Below are 19,248 nucleotides of genomic sequence, written 5' to 3' on the forward strand. Positions count from 1 at the left end.
TGAATTGTGAAATTCACTTCATTGTTCCAAAAGTTATTAGCTCAGCAATTTAAAGAAACAATCTGACTTCTACACTCTTTTCTGTTATCTGAGATTCATGGAGAAGTGCATCTTGGAAAATGTAGATTTTGCAATCTAGTTTGAAAAAAGATAGAGAAATACATTTTCTTCTTTCATAATTCCTCTTAAAGGGATATTTTGCAAGATTTATTCATCTTTAATAAATTAATAACAGTGATATAAAGAGATGAATTATGTCCTAATTAAGATCTTGATATGTAATATATAATATCTATTTATTTCAGTGGTTGTACTTGGATTATGGACTTAGAGAATCTGAGCATGCGACATCTATGGCGGCCAGGTATAAAAGCTCTGCTAAGAATTATTGAAATTGTTCAAGCCAACTATCCAGAAACTATGGGGCGTCTATTAATTGTCCGTGCCCCACGTGTATTCCCGGTGCTCTGGACTCTAGTTAGTCCTTTTATTGATGATAATACCAGAATGAAATTCATGATTTTTGGTGGAAATGATTATCAAGGTCCAGAAGGAATAACAGAATTCATCAACAAAAAATATGTCCCTGATTTCCTTGGTGGTGACTGTTTTGTAAGTTTAATTTCTTTTTCTCTCTTTACTTTTATTATTCAGCCCACAGCTGTCTCGCTTTTCACTTTTATGCTTTATTATCATGGCTTTTAACATTTTTGTCATCAAAATTTGTTTGCAGCCACTGAAATATCTCTTCATTTCATTCTAAACAAAGTATTATGTGTGATGAATAATTATTATACAGCAAATAAGTCAATATATTTTGGTTTTGTAAGCATATTTAGGCTAACTGTGTTCTCTAAGAATTTTGGCTTTGAACCTCACTTCATATTATCATCATCATTTCATTGTCATCATCATCATTTTTACTGCCCTTTTCCCCATGTTTGCATGGGTCAGACAGAATTTGTAAAAGCATGTTTTCTATAGCCATATACACTTCCTGTTGCCACACCACACCTGATATCAAGCAAGGTAATACTTCCCCATAACTAGTCACCTTTTCATAGAAAATTGGAAATAAAAGGTATGACTTGTATGTTGGTGCCACTCATTTACAACTATTGAAAATACAAAGAGATACAAATACATAAGCGCTCATGCACACACACATGATTTAAATGCAAGCAATTATAAGTTTCATGCCTCTGAAAGTACAGTGGTTAGATGAGTTAGTATAGCATGGTGCGTATTTTATGACAGTCATGGCATGTTATACAAGCTCATCCAACCATTTTATTTTTCAGTGGCATGAAACATGCAGTAGTTTCCATTTAAATCCAGTGTGTATTAAATATTTTTCTCTCACTGGATGGAGTACTTTTCATGTTGATTCCCACCAATAACAGAACAGTACACTCTATGCTGGCATTGGTGGGATTTTTACAGCTAGATGCTCTTCCTAACACCAACCACTCAGCAGAGTGGACTTAGTGCTTTTTACATGGCACAAGCACAGGAGAGGTCAGTTTTGGCAAAGATTTTACAGTTGGATGCCGTTCCAAACACCATCCACATTACAGTGTGGACTGGGTGCTTTTAAGCGGCACCTACACTGACAGGGTCACCAAGTACTTGCAAGACAAAAAAAAAAAGACTTTTGAGAGAGGAGGGGGCATTGGAGGAAGTGATCTTGTGTTGGATGATGAAAGGTTATAGTGAGGCAGGGAGACAGAAACAGGTGTCTTGCTGTAGAGGAGGTACAAAGTTACCCGACTGGAGAGAGAGAGAGAGAGAGAGATCAGGAATGAAAACAGAAACAGGTGTGCTGCTGCAAAGGAAATACATGGTTACCCAACCTGATGGAAGTGCAGGAGAAGGGAGAGAAAGAGAGAGGGAGACAGCAGGAAAGAGATGGTGGCAAAGTGCTAGGCATATGCAATGATACAGTGAGACAGCGTGTGAGTGGAACATGCAAGTCAAGCTAGTGGATAGCAATGATATAGTGGCACAGGGCCAACAGAACAGGATTGGGGAGTGGGAAGTAAGCCTAGTGCATGAAGTGGAAATGTGAGGAAGAGAAGAGATGTAGTTTGGTTTGTTGTGGTAAAGTGTGTGAGAAATTTTCTTGTTAAGTGTTGGTGGGACACACAGTGCATCTAGAACTCAGTTTCACTGACATGGGCGAGTCTTCTCAAGAACTTCATATCGCCAGGCATCTTGGTCCATTGTCGTTTCCTCTGTGAGGCCCAACATCCTGAGATTGGTCCTTGCCACTTCATCCCATGTTTTCTTGGGTCTCCCTCTTCCGTGAGTACCATCTACTTTTCAGTGATTGGCACTTCTTTATGCAGCTGTCCTCATTCATACGCATCACATGTCCAAACCAACATAGTCTCCTCTCTTGCATGCTACATTTGATTATTCTTACGCCCTACTTTTCTCTCAATACATTTGTACTGATGTTGCACATCCAATAGTTGTGTGTGTGTGTGTTGTGTGCAAGAAGTAAGATGGAGGGGAACCTCAAGAAAGATATGAATTTTTCTGGGTAGGCATACTTATTGCTGAGAAATGGGTAGATGCAGAGAAACAGATAGATAAAGTAGTCACAGTGTGTGATAGGATAAATATGCATGAACTGGTCATGGAAAATATAACACCAAAATTTATCTCTGCATATGCTCCTCAATCACAACTGGTAGAGGAACAAAAGGACTAATTTTATGAAGTCCTTTTACAGATTACCTCAATGATGAATGACAATGATCTTATCTTTATGACTAGTGACTTCAACAAATATGTTGCTCATCAACTTATTGGATACTTTGGTGTACATGGAGACTATGGCTTTGGTCCTGGAAATGAGGATGTAACAAAGTCCTTAGAGTTCTGTGATGCCCTGATAATTTGCAACACTAACTGAAACCCACTTAGCAGTGGAAAATGTGATCAATTGTTAATTAAATTATAATAAAGGATTAATCACATTTAAATAATAAAATGGTGGATTTGATTATTTGTATTATAATCTCTAGAAATAATCAAATATTTTTAATATTTAAACATGTGACCATTGTGTCCCTTTATAATTATGTTAATTCAGGGCATTCATCAAACCAAAGTTGAATAATATGTATTGTAAGATTTATTAAATATGTTCTTACTCATCAGTTTTATTTCCAGAGAAAATGATTTTGAAATGTTGATAATGAATTACTTTTCTTTTTTTATTTTGTCACATATCTTTTATTTTGTTAGTTTAGAGAAATTGTCAATGTTACCTTTCTAATTAGAAGAAATTCGTTTAAAATATCCGTTATTATCAATTGTACCTCACTAATTGTTTCCAGGGCTGCAAAGAAGGAAGGGATACACAGTTGGAGACCACGGTGAATATTTCCATATTCTCTGAATACTGTAGCAAATAATCAAAATAAACTTGGCGTATTTCATAAGATGTATATATCATTGCATGCTATATTTCTATGACAAACCTGGCATGACTTGAAATACCCAAGTTTAACTAGTGAATCTGCTGCTGCTGCTACTACTACTATTTACTACTACTATTACTACTACTACTTCTACTTCTACTACCAGTTTTCACTTTTACGTTGTACCACAATAGACATTCTATTAGAAGAATATCTAGTCACCTTATGTATTTTTATATTTGTATCATTTTCAATGGTAGAACTTAAAGTAGATAAAGCTATAACTAATAACATGCAAATATTGGGTTAAAAATACCTGTGGATGGAAAAAAAATCAAAGGCTCCTTATGACTTTTTCCCTCCAAGGGCTTTCTTGACCCAGTTTTTGCACACTTTTATAGCTTTATCCACAATTAAAAGCATTATATTTCATGTCTCTCAAATTTTCTAAATTTTTATCATCATCATCATCATCATCATCATCATCATCATCAAACATTATATATGTGTGTGTGTGTGTGTGTGGGTGGGTGGGTGCAAGCTTGGCCAAATGGCTAAGAAGTTCACTTTGTAAATATAAGGTCCTGGGTTCAATCTCACTGCATGGAATCTTGGGCAAATGTCTTTTACTATAGCTTCAGGTCAACCCCAAGGCTTGTGAATGAAATTGGGTGCATGGAAACTGTGTGGAAGCCTGTCAGATTAGTCTACTTGTAATTGAACGGCACAATTTTGTCAGAGGTTGTTTCATTAAGAGTCCAATATGTCTATGGAATATTCAGCCAGTTACAGTATAATTCAGTGAGTAGGCAGTTCAGTCAGTCAAACTACTGAAATGCTCACCATCAAAACCCAAGTAAGATCTGTTTACCTGTGTATATATTAATATATATTAACTAGGGCATGAATAATCCTCTTTTTCTACAATTTCTATTTTCCTATCTGCTTGATTTTTTTAGGTTTGGTTTACTCTGTATGCATGAACTATTATTTTGCTGGTTGTTTCCTTAGAAGCATAATTAACAATAGAAAAGAGGGAAATATTTATGTTATCCAGCCAATATACAAAAATAATCCTTTCTACTATAGGCACATGGTCTGGAATTTTGTGGGGAAAGGGGATTAGTTGATTACATCGATCACAGTACTCAACAGGTACGTATTTTATTGACCCCAGAAGTATAAAAGGCGAAGTCGACCTTGATCGAATTTGAACTCAGAGCATAAAGCCTGAAGAAGTGACACTAAGCATTTTGTCTGCTATGGTTACGATTCTGTTGGCTTGCTGAATAATAATAATAATAATAATAATAATAATAATAATAATTGTGTACAGTGCTCAGGTGCACTACAACTCATCTAAAGTGTATATATAATCAGGTGTAGTTTCGGCGGATTTCAGAAAGCATGAGGGCCTTAAAGAATATACAAACATAATAGAAATTTGTTGGGTTTTTCATATAGATAAAAGAAGAAGCTACCATGGAGCTTTGTTTTCTTGTAGTGGTGTTTCAAGAGTGAGTCACTTTAACAGAGCACATACTGCTCAGAACTGTTAATTACAAATGGTTTCATAAATACACAGTGGAAATTATGAGAAATGACTCAACTAAAAATTGAACTGGAACAACAGAATTAGTTCACTGGAATTTACCACCATAAAGTGTGTGCGCTTTATATTTAAAAAAAAATTATCTTAGCGAAATGGAGGAAGAGCAATGTCCATGGCTTTCTTTTTAGGACCTTCATGACTGATGGTAAGAATTTATCCTAAAACTTGACAACACAGTAGACACCTCTAAAGGCACTCCAGGGTGAGGAGATAGTGGTATTAAACCGGGTAGGCGGCGAGCTGGCAGAAACGTCAGCACTCCGGGCGAAATGCTTAACGGTACTTCGTCTGTCTTTACGTTCTGAGTTCAAATTCCGCCGAGGTAGACTTTGCCTTTCATCCTTTCGGGGTCGATTAAATAAGTACCACTTACGCACTGGGGTCGATGTAATCGACTTAATCCCTTTGTCTGTTCTTGTTTGTCCTCTCTGTGTTTAGCCCCTTGTGGGTAGTAAAGAAATAGGTATTAAACCGGGTAATGGATTGAGTTTACCACCCAGTAGGCATATTTTTAAATGACAAGTTTTTGTAATCTATCTTATCTCTATGTAATAATACCTGACATAAATGTTGGTTATGCGTCTTCAGTTATGCTTCTTATTGTATTGAGAGATGGGGAGTGAGAGTAAAAGAGGCATACAGATTGAGAGTTAACATAAAAAGGTGCAGGATCAGTGCACATACTCTTGCTTGGTGACAGGCAATGAATAAAGAACATTATGCCTCCCACCACCACTACACACACATGCATACACATACACACCCACACACAGTGTATGAAAGAATTATGGAAGGTGGCGAACTGACAGAAACGTTAGCACGCCGGATGAAATGCTTACCGGTATTTCGTCTGCCGTTACATTCTGAGTTCAAATTCCGCCAAGGTCGACTTTGCCTTTCATCCTTTCGAGGTGGATAAATAAAGTACCAGTTACGCACTGGGGTCAATGTAATCAACTTAATCTGTTTGTCTGTCCTTGTTTGTCCCCTCTATATTTAGCCCCTTGTGGGCAATAAAGAAATAAGAAAGAGTCATGGGAATAGAAGAAAGAGGGAGTAAATGAAGTAGTTAGAGAGGGTAAGAGAAAGAGAGAGTAGAACCAAAGTGCAACAGTTCAGAACAATATAATAAAGTGTAAAAAATATAGTTGAAATAGATATTTTAAAGCAAAATAGAGGGTCTAAGAGAGAAAGGAGAGAAAGAGTAGGGTAAGTGATAGGTAGAGGTGATAAATAGATAGATAGATAGATAGAGAGAGAGAGAGAGAGAGAGAGTAGAGAAGGTAGTCAATTACAAATATATGGAAGAAATTAAAGCATATCACATTTGAAAAGTTATTTGTAAAACAATGAAAATGGTTTGATAACAACAAGAATCATCAACTGAAAAAATATTTAAACACTTGTAAGTTTTATAGAGACAGACTTTAGTAAAAATATGTTTGTATCAAATAGTTTGTATTAAGTGAAGTATGATATGAATAAGTTCAGAAATACAAGGGAATATATATGTGTATGTGTGTGTATTGATATAGATACACAAATATATGATTATATATAAGCACATACAAATACATGCACCCATACAGATACACACATACACATACATTTACACAGATTTACATTATACATACATACATACATACATACATACATACATACATACATACATACACACACACATACACATATTTATGTGTGTGTGTGTATTAATTTTAAGGAAACAAAGATTTTCCTTTTGAAAATTATTATTAGCACCAAGAAATTTAGTAAAAGTTAAATTATAATTATTGTATGTATGCTATATTTCCTGAGATCGTCCATGGTTGCAGAAATATATTTTCAAAGCTACCTGTCATATGACAAGTAACACTCTAGTGCTTTGATAATGAAACCTTTGCTTTTTGAGATCTTATTACATATGCTAAGATGGATATTTGTTCAGATATCATATATAATGATAAATTGTATGTTTCCTATTTCATTTATTTTTATTTTTAATGAAATTATCCTTAAATATGCCAGCCACATTCAACTACTAAATATTGGTTTCAAATTTTGGCACAAGGACAGCAAGTTGGGAGTGGGGTGAGTTGATTACATCAATACCAGTTGGTTACATCAACCCCAAAAGGATGAAAGGCAAAGTTGACCTCGGCTGAATTTGAACTCAGAATGTAAAGATGGACGAAATGCTGCTAAGCATTTTGCCTAGTGTACTAATGATTCTGCCAGCTTGCTGCCTTAAATGTTTTAGAAAAATATTAGCTAATCAGATCTTATGGAATTTAGAGTTAAAATAGTAATCACTGCAACATCAGTGTCAACTATCTTAACTTTTGAAATAATTTAATGATAATATTAAGTCACCATTATTCTGTGCAGATTTTACTGCTTTCATATTCTTAAGAAATCTTTGGAAATTTATTTTCATATTAAGGAAATTTTCCTTATTATATAACTTAGCACTGATGAGGAATTTTAGTTGGTATTTTAGAAATTATGATGAATTTTTTTTCCCGTTAAATCTCTACACAGATTTTTCTAGCTGATATTAAAGTGGAACTTCAAAATTAAATATATCATCCACATCTTCTTTGATATGAGAAATTATACATTCTGTTAGGCTGCATCATTGCATTCTTTCACCACACTTCATATGTATTTTATTTTCAAGAATAGCATGGCTTTGATAAAAGCATTTTATTTTAAGTGGCATTTTCTTTATATATCTATTCTTTGCTACTAAATATTGTTTCAGAATAAGGGCAGTGATCATTTAGACGAAAAAAAAATCTTGTAATGTTAATTATAGACTAATTGTCTCTTTAGCATTTTTCCAGATCTTTTGCAATCTACTATTTTCTTTTATATCCTTAACTCTTGTCTTTTAAATTATTTAATGTTTTTTGTGGGTGCTGGGGTGACTTCTCATCCAATATGTAATCCTTTTAAACATTACCAGACTATTAATATTACCTTTTGCATTTCAATTTACCCAACATTTCTGTTGTTTCAATCTTCATCAAGTGTTCTATTTTTATAAATGTTACATTGTTTCAGGCTAGATTTATTTATAAATGAAATTTCAGAGTTTAAATCCACCCTTGAACAATGTTAATATTCAGAAATAGGACAACCTTATAATGATTGGAGAGTGAATTTGTGGAAATGTTGGAGAAACTGAAATACAAAAAAATTGGCTCAATAACTGGTAAGCTTAAATAATTGTGAAGTCAGAAATGAACTTGAACTCCTTTTTGGTTTGATAATCACCAATTTGTTCTGTAACAAGAATTAGTGATAGGAATGGCTCCTAACCATAGAAATCTGAACCGTACAAAACCAAGACGCATCCGAAGTGCCCTGCTGTGAGATAGAACCTGAAACTATCTGGTTACAAAGGGAACTCCATATTCACACAGCTAAACTTATGACTATAAATGCAATTTATTGTTGTAATGTTAGTGTATGTGGTGTCCAGATCTTGTTTTTATTCATTTAGAATTGATAAAGCACATATTAGTAGTATACAGGAATTGAGTTCACTCACTATGTCCCTCTCTTCATTGTACTATAACAACAGTTTAATAATCTCTGATTGCTCAAGCCAGGTTATTGGTTGGATCCTGGTCTCTTCTAAGCTAAATACCCATAGCAAGAACTTTGCTTTATTCCCAATATTAAACAGGTAAATGATTGTTAAAAACAATTTACTTGATCATGTTATGCAACTTAGAACCTGCTAAACCTATGACCCACTAATTGTATATGAAAGATTTTATGGAGACTGTATAATTAAATGACTGATAATACTTGAAGGATTATCCAAACATTATCTCATATAAGAAAACTTATCTACCTTATATATAAAAAATAGGAAACTTAGCAATCACTTGCAGCTTGTATAATGTTTATGCTAATTGTTTTAGGTGCCTACATAGTCGCAAGCACAAACAGATACTCCCTCGACCCAATGGAACAAATAGGATGTGACAGCTGGAGGGGAAAAGGGCTGCTTCAGCTGTCTGCTGGTACTCATTTCCAGTTTAGTAGACTAGAGCAGCATGAAACTTGCTCATCACCTGGTTTAGGAATTGAACTTGCAGCTTTAAGATTGTGAACCCAATGCCTTTTACATGCCTTCTCAGGCTTTTATTGACCAACATTTTCCAAAGACTGTGTTCCTTTCTCTCTCTCCCTTTTTATGGTCTCTACCTAACTAGATGACTCTGTAGTATTTCCACTTCTGTGATCCAACTCTTCTCTTCCTTTCACTCTCATACATTTAATGAGTGTCTGATATTTAGTCTGTACTGAACACCTTGTAAGCCTTCATACGTCATCAGATAATTCTAAACTGTTGTTTAGTAATGCTCACCCATGTGCCTAGTCTGACTACTCCATTTATATGTCACTCTCAAGAAGTTGATTGACCTCTATATTTATTGTTTATTTTTCTTTATGTACATGTGTATGCATGTTGTGTGTATGTGAGTATATGTATTTCTATATTTTTCTATAAATATAGAAATCTATAGTCTAGTTCATGTATTTGTTTTGCAAGATTCTTGATGTGAAATCATGTGTTAAAACAGATATTGTTATATTTGGGGAGGGTTATATTCTGCCAGTTGAACTATATATTTGGTCTTCACTTCAGCTTTATCATAATTTTTTAGTTTCTTTGTCAACAAAACTAAAATGATAATAATAAAGCTGAAGTGAAAGCCAAATATACAGTGTGTGTGTTTAATTGGCAAAATATGACCATCCCCAAGTATAAAAAATATAATATAGTTCGTTTTCTATAAAAGATTATGGCATGATAACTAATGAAATTGCCTAACTTTTTGAAATCAGAGTGGCCTATAATTAATGATTAGTCCTATTATCTTCCAGAAGTGGGGTACTGGTAAAGGTATTAGTATCAATGATTTTCCTCATGTAAGAAAAGTGAAATAGTTACAGTTAGAAATTGTGGTTAGATCACTGACTCAATTCACTGAAGAAAGCTAGAAAGACATTATCACCATCATCATCATCGTTTAATGTCCGTTTTCCATGCTGGTATGGGTTGGACAGTTCGACTGGGGTCTGGGAAACCAGGAGGCTGTGCCAGGCCCCAATCTGATCTGGCAGAGTTTCTACAGCTGGATGCCCTTCCTAATGCCAACCACTCCGAGAATGTAGTGGATGCCTTTTACGTGCCACCAGCACAAGGGGCCAGAGGAGACTGGATTCAACCACGATCAAATGATGCTTTTCACGTGCCACCGACATGGAAGCCTGTCAAGGAGGCAGTGGCATTGGCCACGTTCAGATGGTGCCTTTTATGTACTATTGGCATGGGGCTCGCAACCTTAATTTCCATTTCATTTGATTTTGATATTGCTGATGTTGATGTACTTGACTCTGCATCAGCCATGTTTGGATGGTGCTTTTTACGTACTACCAGGGCTCACAGCTACACCATATATATATATATATATATATATGTATATATCATCATCATCATCATCGTTTAATGTCCGTTTTCCATGCAAGCATGGGTTGGATGGTTCGACTGGGGTCTGGGAAGCCAGGAGGCTGCACCAGGCTCCAGTCTGATCTGGCAGTATTTCTACAGCTGGATGCCATTCCTAATGCCAACCACTCTGAGAGTGTAGTGGGTGCTTTCTACGTGCTACTGGCACAGGGGTCAGGGCAGGCTGGCAATGCCCCCGATCGGTTGGTGCTTTTTACGTGCCACCAGCATGGAAGCCAGTCAAGGCAGCGTTGGCATCGGCCACGTTCGGATGGTGCTTTTCATGTCCCACCGGCTTGGGTATCACAACTACAATTTCCATTTGATTTTCATTTTGATGTTAATGTACTTGACTCAATAGATCTCCTCAAGCACAGCATGTCACCCTACGATCCAAGGTACATTTGATTGGGCTGGGGCTGGTTATGCAAAACTGGTGTAGGATACAGCTGTGAACTCACTTTATTTCCTAGCTCTTCGCAGTCACAGCATATCTCCACAGGTTTAGGTCTTTCGTCATTGCCTCTGTGAGGCCCAACATTCGAAGGTCATGCTTCACTACCACATCTCATGTCTTCCTGGGTCTACCTCTACCCTGGATTCCTTCAATTGTTTCGGAGTGGTACTTCTTCACACAGCTCTCTGCATCCTTCCGTAGTACATGACTGTACCAGCACAAATGTCTGTCTTGCATGCCACATCTGATACTTCTTATGTCCAACATTTCTCTCGGGGCACTTACACTCTGTCGTGTGTGCACACTGACATTACACATCCAGCGGATCATGCTAGCTTCATTTCTTTCAAGCCTACGCATGTCCTCTGCAGTCACAGCCCATGTTTCACTACCGTGAAGCATGGCAGTTCGCACACATGCATCATACAATCTACCTTTCACTCTGAATGAGAGGCCCTTTGTCAACAGTAGGAGTAGAAGCTTTCTAAACTTTGCCCAGGCTATTCTTATTCTAGTGGTAACACTCTCTGAGCATCCACCTCCACTACTAACTTGGTCACCTAGGTAGCGGAAGCTATCAACTACTTCTAGTTTCTTCCCCTGGAATGTGATGGAATCTGTTTTCTGAGCATCTGTGGTGTTTATTGCTCCTGTGCATTTGAGCATGGTCGATGTCAGTGCCACCTGACTCTCCCCTCTGCTGGTGGCATGTAAAAAGCACCCACTACACTCTCAGAGTAGTTGGCGTTAAGAAGGGCATCCATCTGTAAAAACCTTGCTAGATCAGATTTGAGCCTTGTTCAACCTCCTGGCTTGCTTGTTCTCAGTCAAACTGTCCAACCCATGCCAGCATGGAAAGTGGATGTTAAACGATGATGCTGATGCTGATGATATATATATATATATATTATATATATATATATATATGTATAGAGAGAGAGAGAGAGAGAGAGAGAGAGAGAGAGATAGACAGACAGACAGACAATATAGGTAGTGTGATATCCCAACTGTTTCCTCTGCTTATACCATTACTAGCTGACATACTTGGTAATTCCCAGGAAAGCAGGGCTTATCCTTTGGTTTCGTTCTCATAATTGTTTCGCTAATCCAGTAACAACAAGACAAAGTACATAGCCCTTAAAACAGTTTTTGTGCATTTACAGAGAACACCAAACACAGGATCTTGTTTTTAGGAATTCCCAATAAGTTATGAATACCCAAATTGTGAAGTCAATTATGTAATAACATGAAATTAGTTACCTGATAGTAAAAATTCAAATAAAGTGTCTACAAAAAGGGCTTTAATGTGTTCCCAGAGTATATAGAACTTAAGAGGAAATACTAATAAGGTATGTATATTAAAATTGTGAAGCATCTTATGTAATAACTGCCTAATCAGATATGAGATAACAGTTCAAAGTAAATAACTCTGAAAAGGGCTTTTGTCCGTTTCCAGAGAATATTACCCTCTTTGGCGCTAGTGGTGGTATATTTGTGAATAAGTCCCTAACCGAAATAAGTGGATCTGTTGTTTAGGAAAATACAATTTGCTTGTTTAAGGGTTGTACTGGATAAATTGCAAAAATAACTCTAACAGTTCAAATACTAAGAAATAAGCATGCTCAATTTGATTTATGCCAAATGATTTAAGCAAATGAATGGGTTATTTTCCTTGACTGTTAAAATCTGGGCGAATGAGTTATTTCCCTTGGCTGTTAAAATGAAATATATTAAATATATATAAGCATCCCTTCCAGGGGCCCTATTATCGATTTTTTTCAACAATCTGAGTATGCCATGAGGTTTCCAGACATGAGTTCTACTCACGTGTCAAGTTTCATCAAAATCAATAAAACAATGTAAGAGGAGTTAGCTAACAACTCCACAAACACACTCACAGACAGATCACATTATTTTCCAACTTTCTGTCTTGTTATACAATTACACTGCAAACAATATTTCCAGAGTTTTCAACTCTAATATGTACTTTTTATCTATACAACAACAACAGCAACTACATGCTGGACTGTAATAATAAAATAAGCAGATGTACTTCAAGGGGAAACAGTTGGGATTTTACTCTGGCCACAGTCAAATGACTGAAACAAAAGAGTTAAAGAATATATATGTATATATGAATTTAGGTTAGGTGAAATAAGTTTGTCAGATTTGTCACATATTTCAACTGCTAAAGGCAAATACACTGCAGTTACTGTAGAGAAAAAGTCTCTCTTATGGTAAAAAGGTGTGAAAACACCCCGTACGTTCAGACCAATATTTTGAGTTTTTTAAAACATTGATGTCTGAGATTCCTAACAGATGGTGACACTGAACAAACTGGCTGTTTTCACACCTTTTTACTTTGGTAACTGCAGTGTATTTATCTTTTTGCACTTGAAACATGTGACAAACATATTTCAACTAAACTAAATTCTGCTCATACCTAAACTCTGGTCTGCACCAATGCTTCAATATATATATATATATATATATATATTCGCCATGATAGATCGCTAGCCACTACACATTCTTTATTTTCTCTCCTCGTTTCTTTCTGTGGAAGAGCGTAGGCTCAAAACATTAAAGATTGTTTCACTTCCTGAGTGTTATACTAATACATCTGTTTGTTGTCTACACCACCTGTCTTCGTCTTTTGTTTTTTTGTGAATTCTCTCCCTATATATATATATATATATATATATATATATAGTTGAAATTGATAGAAAAACAAAAAATGAAGACAGGTGTAGGAACAACAAGCAAGTTTATTAGTTTGACGCTCAGAAAAGATGAGAAAGTGATTTACATTTCAAGCCTATGCTCTTTGACAGAAAGGAATAAGAAGAAATAGAGAGAGAATGAAAAAAACGTGTATAGTTCAGCGGTCCAACATAGCAAATGATCGAGAAAAAGAGGTCGAATGAAAAAGAGGTCGAATGAAAAAGAGATAATAATGGTGGTAATAGGGTGATGATCCTGACAAGTCAAGGTGTGCAGGTGTGTGTGTGTGTATGTGAGAATGGTGTGTGTCAGTGTGTAAGTGTCTATGTGTGAATGGGAGCAAGTGTGTTTGATGCGTGTGTGTGTGTTGTATAAAGCAGTTGATGTATGCTATTTCACATGGTGTGTGCACATTTGTATGTGTGTGTGTGAGTTTGTCTTTGACCAAATAGTGTGCGTGTATATAGTGTATGTGGGTGAAAGTTATCTTTCTGTGTGTGTGTGTTGCATGTGTGTATATATTTTCTGTGTTCAGGTATAATGTGCTTGTGTAGGTATGGGAGTGTGGTGTGTGTACTGAGTTAAACAGTTGTATGTATGGTGATGCTATTGAAGATTTTGTGTGTGTGTGTGTGTGTGTATGTGTGTGATGGTGTGTGGTGCGGATGCTGAGAAGTGGTTAGTGCTGGTGTGTGTGTAGGTGAGGGCACTGAGGTGGGCAGTATGCAGGTGTGTAGGTAGAGGGCGGGGGGCAATTGAATGTGGGAGGTGTGTGGGAATCTGTGTGGAGTTGGTGTCAAATGAAGAGAGGAGGTGAGGTTGGTGTCAGATGAAATGCATACATACACACAAAAGTGGTTCTATTAGGAATGGTACCCTGATATTGGTGCATGATGCAGCTCTTGTTTCAGTTTTTGATACAAGGTCAGCAATTTCAGGTGAGAGGTTAGTTGAGTAATCTGTTTATGAAAATCAATGTGCATTTGTATATTTTTAGTGCTGAAAAGCAGTGGGCATCACAATTCTGAAGCCACTTGGCTATTTAGTATAAGACATTGTGCCTTATGTAAATTTGTACCATTTAAATTTTCCTTTTCGATCAAAGAATTTCTCTCTTGCATGGCTGCTTATTTTCAAGGTTGGTGTTTAGCCATTCTTTACATCTAACAATTTGATTGGTATCACAGCTGCAGCTGCTTTGCATGGATTGTGTTTCATCTTGCTTTGCTTTCTTTTTACTATATTTTTCAGTTTACATAATTTGTGTTGGTGATCTGATTCTGAGTGGCTTTTTTTCAAAACTTTACAGATTTTCTTCCTACATTTTTCTTCTTTCTCCTTATTCCAATCTCTCATATACATCCTGCTATGACTTTTCTCTTGCTTTTCTATTTCAAAACCAGAAAGATTTTCAGATGTATATGAAGTGGATTTCCTTAATGCCTTTTCTTTTCTTTTTCTTTCCATAATATAAGACACTGCTTATTCATTTACATTTAAGAAACTTAATTTCTACTTTTAGTAGTTAAATTCTATTCCATGTTGGTTGGAAATGTTCATATATTTAATCTCTTACAGGAAAAAGAAAAAATATCATCAAAGGATTGTGGATTCTTTTAAGATATTAACAAGAAAATAATAAACAATTTCCTCAAAATATAATATCTGTAATTAATATTTCTTTACCTTTCTGTATTTAAGTTGTCATTTAATTTAAGAAATATCAATTATTTTTGAGCAATAGAGGCTCTCACCACAAAATCTAATTCTTTTTTATCATTTGGAGATGGCAGCCTCAGATACTTCTGCATCGAAGGAAGACAGGACAGTTTTTATGAAATATAAAGAGTGTTGTAATTTAAGTTTTGATAAAATATTTTCTGAATCTCAGCAGACAAAGAGAATGATATATAGATGCATGCACAGCTATGTGTTTAAGAAGTTTTCTTTGTGGCTACGTGGTTCTGAGTTCAATCCACTGTGTGGCATCTTGGATATATGTTTTCTATAGCAGCCTTGGGTTAGTCAATACCATGTGAGTGGAATTTGGAATTCGGTTGATGGTAACTATGTTTTTTTTTGTTTTGTGACTTAGCGTTTTAACGAATAGAGGTTGAAATAAGCACTGGGGTTGACGTGATCAACTCCCTTGTAGGTAGTAACCCAGCATGGCCACATTCCAATGAGTGAAACCAGCAAAAAGATATTTGTGAAGAGTTTAATACTTTCTTCTTTTTGGCCTCGAAATGGCTGTCTGCTAGATCAGCCCAGTTGCTCTACAAGGGTTAAAAATATAATTGGAATAAGTATCATGTTCCAAACCTAATTTTTGGTTTCACTTCTTTGTATGTATACTTTTTAAGTGATTTTATGTTGGTGGATATTGTGGCCTTGATTCCAGGGGTTATTGTGACCTTGATTCCAGGATTTATTGTTTTGGCGCATAGGATCACTAACTCATTGAATAGGGTTCTTGGAACTGGTCACTCTTCTTCTCAAATGTACTTATTTACATTTTAATTATTTTTCCATGCTGTCATTACTGGAATAGATCCATTGATTTGGAATTTTATATTAAGATATTTATACATCTTTACAATCCTACAATATTTGTTGCATGTGTAGAATGAATGTGCACCCGTTCCTTTTCTCTAGTCTTTGATGAAGTGTTTCATGTGTCATTTGTCATCAAGTATACCAGATAAGATCTGGTTGAAATATTTTGTCTTTGAAGTAACCCCTCATACTGAAACATTTACTTGGTTTTCTCTCGTCAGTTCTGAGGATAACAGACTCTATCAGAAATGTTTGATTTCATTCTTTTAGCAATGAGTTATTATGTACAGGTATTGATGCATTTTTCGTATAGATTAGATCAAATTAATGCTTACTGAATTAATCTGTATTTAAATATTTATTAACAACTTGTAATCAGAAAGCAGTTGCATGCCCACACACATCATCATCATCTATGAATGTTATGCTACCTCAGCACAAATTGTTGTTATAAAAGTACATCTGTTAAAGATGTGTTGCTTTAGCAATGTTTGTTTGTCCCACTTTTTCTCTCACTACCCATATGGAGAAAGAAAATATAAAACTAATGGAAATTGTTGGCAATTCACCATGGGGAAGGGAGATAATTTCAAAAGAAATGAATTATATTGGTTTCAAATTTTGGCTCAAGGCCAGCAGTTTCAGGGAAGAGGAGTACGTTATGCTGACCCCCAGTACTCAACTGGTACTTATTTTATCAATCCTGAAAGGTTGAAAGATGAAGTTGAGCTCAGTGGAATTTGAACTCAGGTCATAAGGACAAATGAAATGCTGCAAAGTATTTTGCTCGTCATGGTAATAGTTCTGCCAGCTCTCTGTCTTAATGAATTAAGTATTACTAATTTATTTTACTTGCTTAGAGGAAAATTTAATTTTTGTTAGTAGGCAACTGAACATCTGCAAATATGTTTCATTATATGGATGTATGTGATAGAGTAGTAAGGTACAAATCAAATGGTAGTCAATACCCTAAAGCAGGGTGTTAATTTAAATTGGTTGGCCCATTGAGCATTAGCTTAATTAAGCTGACCATATCAGAGATACAGAGATTACTGGATTTGGTTGACTATAACTATGATGTCTACATGACTTTCACAGTAGTTGCCAATGCTTGTTTCAGTCAATCAAATTATATATATATATATATTAGAGAGAGAGAGAGAGCATGAAAAGCAGGATAGGAGAAGAAACTCTTTCAAAAACATTCCTGGCTCTCATATGCAATAAATGACTCATTGAACAAGTGTCTTCTACCATCACATTCAGTCAACAAAATCTGTGTGAATGAAATTTGGTTGATGAAACTGTTGGAGGGACAGTTTCCTTCTTTCTTGGTAGACTTAATCATTACTCTGTTTACCACTATCAACTCCATGATCATTGCCACTGCCACATGACTTTTAGGTGCCTGTAGCAGAGTCTATTCTCTTATAAACATTTTGACCAGCTCTGAGGATAACTTACTCCCACCAGTGATGGAGGTCCTGAAAATTGCCATAGATGCTGCCTTTCCTGCCTGACAAAGCAATTTATATATAAAGTTAAACCAAACATGAAAACACAAAGAGAAAATACAACAACGCAGGACTTGGAACAAGTATAGTGTTATTAGATGCCCAGGAAAGGAAAGAAAGAAGGAGGATATATATATATATATATATATATTGTTGCTATTATGTTAAACTATTGTATGTCCAAATTTGGCCAAATGTGTCTTTCTCAATATTTATTTTCTCTTACAATAGCCTATTCTTTTGTTCAAACTATCATATCTCCAGCTGCTTTGGATGCCAATATATCAAAAATTGTCAAAATGTACTACAGCAGTTTTGCCATGGAAAGACGAAACTAATTTTTTGTTTTCTGAAAAGGCAATGTTTTGGACTTGCATAATAGCAACAATATGTGTGTGTGTGTATATATATATATATATATATATATATATATATACATATATGACTTTGTCTGCTCTATCATCTCATTTATTAGTTTATTGCAATCCTGTAACTCAAGGCTCATGAATTTTAGTATCATTTAGTTAATTACACTTGATTTGTTTTGTTTTTACTCAGTGGTGACAGTTTCTTGAGCCTGTTTTCAAATAATGACTGCAATTACTGATCATTGATTTTAAGCCACCCAAGATACATTAGACTAGATATGTTTTGTTTCAGCTTGTTTGATATCATACTATTTAGCTCATAAGCATGTGATATAGCTGTTTGAGAATGTTATTGCTAGTTTGCAACTCTTCACTTAATTTTAATATTTCAGAAAAGTTTTGGTTGAGTTAACACTAAATGCAGGCTTTGTGGATTTGATCCCTATCCGGTAATTTTGATATTTTAGGACTTATTTTATGTTAAGAATAGATGGTAAGTTTCATTGTCTAGAGGTTATTCCTTGGCTTGTAACCAGCTGTTGTTAATCGTGCTAGACTTAATTAGCTCAATTAGATAGGAGTGGACTATTTCTCAGAAGGTAAGCTATGAGTTTATGTTAATACAAAAGAGTCGATGTCAGAATAATGTTATTTTAATGTTAAGAAATTAAGTTGGGGAATGTATAGTTTAATTTTTCAATTTTCAAATTTCTTTATTGCTATGTATTCCTTACAGCAGGTGATCCCATAAACAAGGAAGAACTGAAGCTGAATAAAAGCTGATGTGAATCCCTTCTCAACTTTCAGAACTAGCATCTTTAACTTTCGATACCACTTTTATGAGATTTTTGTTTGTTTAAGGTTGTTCAATCTCTACCTTATTTGATGTGTTTCAGTGTCATATACCAGATGGTGGCGTTGTTCCTAAGTCCCTATACATGAAAGATGATGATGCTGATAAATCACCTGATGAACCAACCTTTGCTACAGACAGTATCTATCAGACAACACATGTTGTTAAAGATTATCCACATGAGGTAATCCCCATACCTTTTAAAAGAT

General features: G+C 35.5%; 1 protein-coding gene across 3 annotated transcripts in view; it reads left to right on the plus strand.

The window, feature by feature from the left end:
• The window catches only part of LOC115222609 (SEC14-like protein 5), a 114,384-nt gene that overhangs the window by 71,579 nt on the left and 23,557 nt on the right, over positions 1–19,248 (plus strand). For 2 of the 3 annotated variants that reach the window (XM_036500466.1, XM_029792915.2), the window contains 3 exons: positions 306–612; positions 3,348–3,386; positions 19,083–19,223. In XM_036500466.1, coding sequence (XP_036356359.1) covers positions 306–612; positions 3,348–3,386; positions 19,083–19,223 — 487 coding nt within the window. The remainder of the gene's footprint in view (positions 1–305; positions 613–3,347; positions 3,387–19,082; positions 19,224–19,248) is intronic. The other variant, XM_029792930.2, reaches the window with a different exon arrangement.

This window comes from Octopus sinensis, linkage group LG2, assembly GCF_006345805.1.
Source record: "Octopus sinensis linkage group LG2, ASM634580v1, whole genome shotgun sequence".
Classification (NCBI taxonomy): domain Eukaryota; kingdom Metazoa; phylum Mollusca; class Cephalopoda; order Octopoda; family Octopodidae; genus Octopus; species Octopus sinensis.